At 46.3% G+C, this 7,500-nt stretch overlaps 2 protein-coding genes across 2 annotated transcripts in view; one reads left to right on the top strand and one right to left on the bottom strand.

The window, feature by feature from the left end:
• Positions 1-4,186, top strand: part of LOC113805173 (inactive tyrosine-protein kinase 7) — a 105,923-nt gene extending 101,737 nt beyond the window's left edge. Inside the window, exons 14-22 of the mRNA XM_070137364.1 lie at positions 1-96; positions 399-539; positions 715-1,128; positions 1,344-1,450; positions 1,929-2,078; positions 2,371-2,481; positions 2,657-2,815; positions 3,014-3,157; positions 3,426-4,186. The exon at positions 1-96 is cut by the window's left edge and continues 32 nt beyond it. Of these exons, the coding sequence (XP_069993465.1) occupies positions 1-96; positions 399-539; positions 715-1,128; positions 1,344-1,450; positions 1,929-2,078; positions 2,371-2,481; positions 2,657-2,815; positions 3,014-3,157; positions 3,426-3,581 (1,478 nt within the window). The 3' untranslated portion in view covers positions 3,582-4,186. The remainder of the gene's footprint in view (positions 97-398; positions 540-714; positions 1,129-1,343; positions 1,451-1,928; positions 2,079-2,370; positions 2,482-2,656; positions 2,816-3,013; positions 3,158-3,425) is intronic.
• Positions 4,187-5,621: 1,435 nt separating this feature from the next.
• Positions 5,622-7,500, bottom strand: part of qsm (Zona pelucida superfamily protein qsm) — an 81,551-nt gene continuing 79,672 nt past the window's right edge. The window contains exon 7 of the mRNA XM_070137363.1: positions 5,622-7,310. Within this exon, the coding sequence (XP_069993464.1) occupies positions 6,948-7,310 (363 nt within the window). The 3' untranslated portion in view covers positions 5,622-6,947. The remainder of the gene's footprint in view (positions 7,311-7,500) is intronic.

Below are 7,500 nucleotides of genomic sequence, written 5' to 3'. Positions count from 1 at the left end.
TGTCGGGCGTACGACGTGAGGACGGCGGGGTGTACGGCTGCACGGCGGGCAATATGGGCGGGCTGGTGCGGGCGGAAATCACAGTTAGTGTCTCAGGTAAGAAGTAACGAGCTTGGAAGTCAATTAAAACGCAGATTCTCATATGATTCCGTCAATTTTCTTCGCTGCAAGGAGTTCAGCGGTGGATCTCTGCCGATTGCTGTAGACGTGAACATTGATTATCGAAATTCTTTATTTTCATCGACAAATATCCTGAATGATATTAATGCTAGCAAAGCCTTATAATTACTGGTTCACATCGCTTTTTTTTTTCTTTTTTTTCAACAAATGTCTACCGACACAGAATAATCATATCAATTTCATATCTAGTCTGTAATCATAAGTACTCGCGCCTCCAGGTGAAAGCATCCAGCCTTTGGGCAGAACTGTGGGCGTGGCAGTCGGAGGGGCGGCCGCCTACATAGCCCTGGTCGGCGCCATGCTCATCTACTGCCGGCAGCGCAGACTGAGGCTCAAGAACTCGCCTCCGCACACGCGAGGTATTGCGCTCGTCGCGGGTTTGGAGGAATTGTCATTGCCGCTTGGCGTCTGAATGATTCTTGCAGATTAGGTTCTGCATGTAACACTAACAACAACAACAATAATAATAAAGCCCACAGAGTCAATAAAAATGGAAGGTTTTCAAGTTTTTTTTTTCCGTTTTCCTATTCCCAGGCGAGGGAAGCGAGGAGGCGCAGAGCCCCGAGGAGCAGGAGCGCCTGATGTACACCGCCCGCCAGAGCGGCGTCCTCGACGGCGACATCCGCGAGTTCGGGGCGGCGACGTCCAAGGCCGGCGCGCAGCTGGACCCCGCGTGCCAGGTGCAGCTGTCGCAGGTGTCGACGCACACGCTCGGCACCTCGACGCACCTCGGTCTCTCGCAGGCGTCGACGAAGACCATCGGCGGCTCCTCGGTGTCGACGCAGCACTCGTCGCCGCAGCAGCCCAACTCGTCGCCCTCCGCCCAGAGCACCGCCCAGGCCGGCCCCAGCGACGCCATGTACCCGCGCCACGAGGCCTCGAACCACGCGTCGGGCCAAGACAAGGGCAAGATCCAGAGGGAAAACATCCAGGTCCTTCTCACGCTCGGTGAGGATGTCGTGCGAGACATAACTGCTCTCTCACACTTTTTCTTTCTTTTCCTTTCTTTTTTTTTCTTTAGAGAGATAAATAATATCCCCACACCTAAATAAATATATTCGCTGAACTAATATCCTAACAACAACCCCTCTCCCACACTTTATCATTCAATAAATTCTTCATAATCACACCTACACAAGCATCTATAAAAGTCCCCCTCTCAGGTCGCGGAGAATTCGGCGAAGTCCAGCTGGCGCGGCTGAGGACTTCCCCTGAGGACTCGGACGGCGAGGACACCCCCCCTGACCCCGATAAGCTGGTCATGGTGAAGGTAAGAGAGCCTCGTGGGCGGCTCCTCGCCTGCCTCGAGGGAATGCGTGAGATGGTGTCAGGTTGATTCGAAATGATTGTGTAAGAATAAGGAATCACGTTTGGTACCGTGGTGTGAACATATGGATGAATAAATCAATGAATTGACGTGTAAACATAAAAAAAACAAATAGATGTGTATATATTAGTTATATAAATCGATAGAGAGACAGACATACAGAGAGACAAAGAGACAGACACAGATAGTCGAGTGAAGAAATGAATATATGCAGTAATGAATTATCAGTTATTTAATATCTAAAGTTTAGAAAGACCCACCTGAAATGAATAATGATATATGATAATAATAGTATAAATAAAACAAATCAAAGGTAATAATACTGATAACGAAACCAACCCAAAACAAACCTCAGTCCGCGCTTTCAACCTCCTCGATTTACCTCTCGAAGTGTCTGAAGACGCCCCTTGTCGCCCTTCAGGTGGTGAGCACGAGGGACGAGCAGCTCCTGGCCGAGGTGTGTCGCGAGGCCGCCATGTTCAGCGGTCCTCCCCATCCGCACCTGGTCTCCGCTCTCGGCCTCTGCACTTCCCACACGCCGCATCTGCTCGTGACTCAGTACACCGATTGGGTGGGTTTTACTTGCAAATGTATTTTGAGTGAATAGTGAATGAATTGCACTGGTCACTTGTAATAACATTGATGTAGTATACTAGTTAATATGTCGGTTCTTCTGTTAATATGTCGGTGCAATCTGTTCATCATGAATTCCACACATGTCAGTTCTTCTTCATACTTTTTTTTAAAGTTTAGAATAAATAAGCATAGAGTTATATGAATAAGTTACACTGATCCTCTGCACTGAAGAGGAAACATGTTAGACTCAGTGGGATAGATAGAGACGTCTGCGCCTTTGCCTTCAGGGTGACCTGAAGCAATTCCTGCTGGCCACGAGAAAGGAGTCCCCGCGTCCCCTGGGCAGCCTGCGTCCGCCGCCCTTGACCTACCAGCAGTGTCTCAGCTTAGCTTTGCAGGTCAGCTTTTGTATTTCAAGTTCCCCTAGACATGATTCCTGTCCTAGGGAGGGTGTCCGCCTCTGTAAACAAGTGATATATCTATACTTCTGAAAAATGAATGCCTTAGCACAGTTCTTTTAACAAGATTTATGCTTCCGGAGTTGAAAGCCGTGTCCCCGTTCGCCTTCCGCAGGTCGCCGAGGCCCTGGAGTATCTGAGCGGGAGGCGACACACCCACAAGGACATCGCCGCGAGGAACTGCCTCATCACCTCCAAGCTGCAGGTGAAGCTGGCTGCTCCGGCCCTCACCCGGGACGCCTACCAGGCCGAATACTGCACCTACAGGAACCAGGTAGGCGGAGCTGCGAAGTGACGTCGGCTGGAGTTGAGAAGGAGTGAATAATGTGAAGGAGTGAATGGCAAAAAGGAGTGAATGATGAAGTATAAATGACAACAAACACGTGAATGGTGAGAAGGAATGTATGATGTGAAGGAGCGAATGATTATTTATCGAAAATGTGGGTGACTGGCTGACGCGTGTTCTCCACAGGTGCTGCCGGTGAGATGGCTGGCTCCTGAGGCTCTTCTCGAGGACGAGTACAGCATGAAGAGCTCCGTGTTCTCGTGGGCGTGGCTCGCGTGGGAGATCCTCACGCAGGCGACTCTTCCACACTCGACTATCACCGATCAGCAGGTGAGATTAAGCACAGAGAAAGAAAATAGGGAAGAGAAATAAATAAATAAATAAATAAAGAATATATATGTGAAACAGTGAACTTTAGCTGTTAACTTAAACGAAACAAGTCCAAATCTACTGACAGTAAATTTTACCTCTAAGCTTTAGCACGAACTGATGTTAAAACTAGACAAGTCAGCTGAACCACAAACCAACAGAATAAAAAGCTCCCAGGCAGAGGACTCCTTCACAGCCCTTACTAACGCAGCCATGCCCTCCCTCGCAGGTGATGACAGGCGCCCAAAACGGAGACCTCCAGTGCTCGCCGCCCCCAGGAACGCCGTCGGACCTCGGGAACCTCCTGTCCTCGTGCTGGCAGCAGTCCCCGAAGGCTCGACCCGCCATCCAGTCCGTGGTCGAGACGCTGAAGACCCTCTCCTGAAGTCCTGCAGGAGGGGACGAAGGGGAACGCCCTGACTGCCACAACCTGAGACGACTTCCTTCAAATGTGATCTTAGAAACTGAGGCCAAAAGTCTTTAGCTCGACGCTTTGCTCTACCAAGGGGACCAATGAAGTCTTGGCCACGGCGGGAGGGAGATGAAGTCACGTTCAGAGCTGGGTGGAGATGACGAAGAAGGAAACGACGATGGTGGTGAATAGGATGAAGGAGGAGGAGAAAGAAGAAGAAAGGGGAAGAGTAGGAGGAGAAGAAGACGAAAAAGAAGAAGAAAGGGGAGGAGTAGCAGGAGAAGAAGACGAAAAAGAAGAAGAAGAGGTGTAAAAGAAGGAGAAGGATGGAATGAAATCACGTGATAATCATCATGACTGCGAAGAAACGTGAAAAGGAGATTGAATAAGAGTAGCAAGAAAACGAAGATTAATAATAAGAAAAGGAAACAGGGAGAGGAGAGTTGAGTGTAGAGGAGAAGAAAGTAAAAGAGAGGAAGTAAGAGAGAGAGAGAGAGAGAGAGAGAGAGAGAGAGAGAGAGAGAGAGAGAGAGAGAGAGAGAGAGAGAGAAAGAAAGAAAGAGAGAGAGAGAGAGAGAGAGAGAGAGAGAGAGAGAGAGAGAGAGAGAGAGAGAGAGAGAGAGAGAGAGAGAGAGAGAGAGAGAGAGAGAGAGAGAGAAAGAAGAAAGAAAGAAAGAAAGAAAGAAAGAGAAGAGAGAGAGAGAGAGAGAAAGAAAGAGAAGAGAGAGAGAGAGAGAAAGAAAGAAAGAAAGAGAAGAGAGAGAGGAACAAATATTCCAAAATCGATCAGAGAAAAGTATTCACCAAAACTGGTCCAATGAAAAGCGAAAACAACTGAAAGTCGGCAGCAATTAACTCTTTTCACGAAATCGCTGGAATTTCCGAACTGGAAGCAAAGGGGCTCAAAGTTTTCCAGTATCGGCTTATTTGCATATCACTGAATACCTTCGCAGCGAGAGAAGAAAACAAAGAAAAAACAAAGCAAAAGAAAATGGAAAATAAGATAAATACAATTTCCTGGATTCTTTCGTGCTTAATCATGCTGATAAGATATTATTTTGTTTTGTGATATCTATAGGCTTAGTCATAGAATATGTACATAATGATTTTCAAATGCCTTCTAATCAACCATCATGGCAGACGCTATTCTATGCCTCTGTCATTTCCTGTTTCCTTCTCTCAGCTTAAAACATTCCCTTGAATTGACGTACAGCGAAAGAGAGAAGAAAAAGCTACCCAGTGATTTTCAAAAAATGTTATTATATTTTTTATTGTTATTCAAACTAGGGTCCAGAGCAGTAACGTTTTAGAGATGTAGGGAATACTGTGTACATTTCATTTCACCTGCATGTGATCTTGCATTGCTCAATACTACGTATTGTATACACGGTGATACGAACTCTTTATCAATTCCATGTCGTAAAGAGGGAGAAAGATTTAGGAAATTTTGAAAAAAAAAAAAATTAATAATAATGTAAAACGTCATTCCCAAAATTGCTGCATCAAACATATGAACTTTTATTTTCTCGATCAAATTTGGCTTTGCTTCGTCGCGTTTCGTTCCCGGCCGAATCATTTTGACAACTTCAGAGCATTTTGTACATGATTTGCTTATTTGTGCAGCTTTCCTTTTTTTTCTCCGGAAGTCTGTGTATATATTTGATCATTGTTCAAGGTAATAATGTGCTTGTTCCATGGACAAAGTCTGCAAGGGCGAAACAGCCCGTGTGAAAATGTGTCTTTAAGCTCAACATTAAAAGTGTATTATATATTTTCGTTTGGCTTGCCATGTATATTTTTTACAATAAATTGTTTCTGTGTGATATTCCGGGAGTGGTTCTTTGTCCCTTCGTGGCCGCTTGTTTCCGGAGCTGAAAAAGGGCGTTTTTATGCTAAATATTGCCAAATGCATCATAGTCGATGTTATTACCATTCATGCCATCACAAGGGACTGATTTCACTTCCTGACAACATAGTCAGGTCATCCTTCGATACTTGCAAGAAAAGAACATAAAACTATCACAGTTTATTTTATATTAGAATGTTATACAATAATTATTCTACTATACAGCTGTACAAGCACTTTGTTAGTCGTTATATAGCGGGCCCGAGGCCGGCGGTTGGCAGACTCCCGTGACAAGGATAGTTAGAACAGAATGCCCAACGGCGGCAACTATCCGTGGCACGGCCGAGTCTCGACCAGGATGCTCAGTGCCCGAGAAGACAACAGGAAAACAGAGCCGCTAAATGTCCAGGATGCCGTTTATCCCTTCATCCTTCCGCGAGACGAAGAGAAAACCAGATCATCCTCTGAAAAAAGTTGCTTCCCTTTCACCCTCTGACGGTGCTAGCGGCTCCGTTTCCCCCTTCGCGAGTGGGCGGGGCACGTGGTCAGCCTGGAGGCAACATTAGGAGCGGAGGCAACAGAGACACAAAAGATTCGACGCTGAGAGGTTCCTCAGAGTTGTACCATCACCCAAGTAGCAGTAAAAAGAACAGTCAGTAGTACATATCATATGTGAGTGATAAACTGATTATAGATTATTCAATACAGTTGAAATCTTATCACTATAATAATGCAGAAAGTTTGGCGGACGTGAGCCAACAGGTGGTCTAGGACGGCCATACTGTGCTGTATGGCGAAGACTGAGAAGAAGCAGAATCACATACAAAAAAATGTTATCGAAGATGAGTATTCAAAAAAGATTTTCTAGATTTATAAAAAGCAGTAGACTCAAGGATTTCTTTTTAACGAAGAGGAAGCGCTTTATTTTGCACTTTAAAGATTATGACACATCTTAGAAAATCCTTTGACGACACACTCATTCGTGGCACAAAATACGATGAGTTATCAAATTAAAATGATTATAACATGACGTCATTACTACTTGTCATCGTTATATATATATCTATTTCATCTGCAACTTCTACAGAACACTTCAAAATGCAAATGTAGGTACATCATCACTTTCTAGAACAACAAAACATAAATACTCCAGTTCACAGGCCTGACTTGCAGACGCAGAACGAACACAATACAATACCTAATTCTTTTGGCAAAGGCGCACCACAGACAACGGCGCACCCTAATTAATGAGCAATATTTTGATATAGCTGATAGTTCCTTAAGGACAATTGACGAAATTTAAAGCTTCAACATAATTCTACAAGAGCTCGCACGCATCGATTTTTTCCTTCTTGACTTTGACAAAAGTGACTTGGATCAACAGGAACCAAAAGGGGAATTTTCCACTTTGTCGTGTCGATCAACAAAGATTTTTTTTTGCAACTGACGGACGAAACGACACTAAATGCTACGTGAGTCTTCGTTTCGAGGACTTAGTGGTAGAAGAGCAGCAGGAGGGCGGACGCGACGACGAAGAGGGCGCTGGGGACGTGCGTGTGGCCGGCGCTGAAGAAGATGAAGCTCGGCTCGTCCCCCGAAGACTGGATCAGCAGCGGCTCCTCGGGCACGGGGGCGGAGCTGCCCAGGGTCATGGAGCGCTCGAAGGCCAGGCTCTCCTCGACGGACTCCCTGAGGGCCTTGGCGTGCGTGCCCTCGCCCGACGTCTTGTTCAGGTTCTCGTCCACCTTCAGGTACGTCATCATGGTCACCTCGAAGATCTTGTTGGGGTCGTTGGGTCGGCTGTCGATGCCTCGGCGCCGACGTCCGAAGCCGAGCTGGCCGTTGCTGCAGGCGATCTGGAACGAGGGGGGCGGGTCAGTGCGAGGGGATCGGGCGCGACCTGCCTCGGCGTCTGCAGCGAGGCAGGCGTCAGGAAGTAAGGACAAAACGACAAAAAACACATTCATACACAGACCATGATAATAGCAACAACGAAAGTACAACAAAAATATATTTATACACAACAATAACAACACTAATAGAAAG

The sequence above is a fragment of the Penaeus vannamei genome, chromosome 23 (genome assembly GCF_042767895.1).
Source record: "Penaeus vannamei isolate JL-2024 chromosome 23, ASM4276789v1, whole genome shotgun sequence".
Lineage (NCBI taxonomy): Eukaryota > Metazoa > Arthropoda > Malacostraca > Decapoda > Penaeidae > Penaeus > Penaeus vannamei.
The sequence above is the reverse complement of the archived record's forward strand: the minus strand, read 5'-3'. Positions and strand labels throughout refer to the sequence as shown.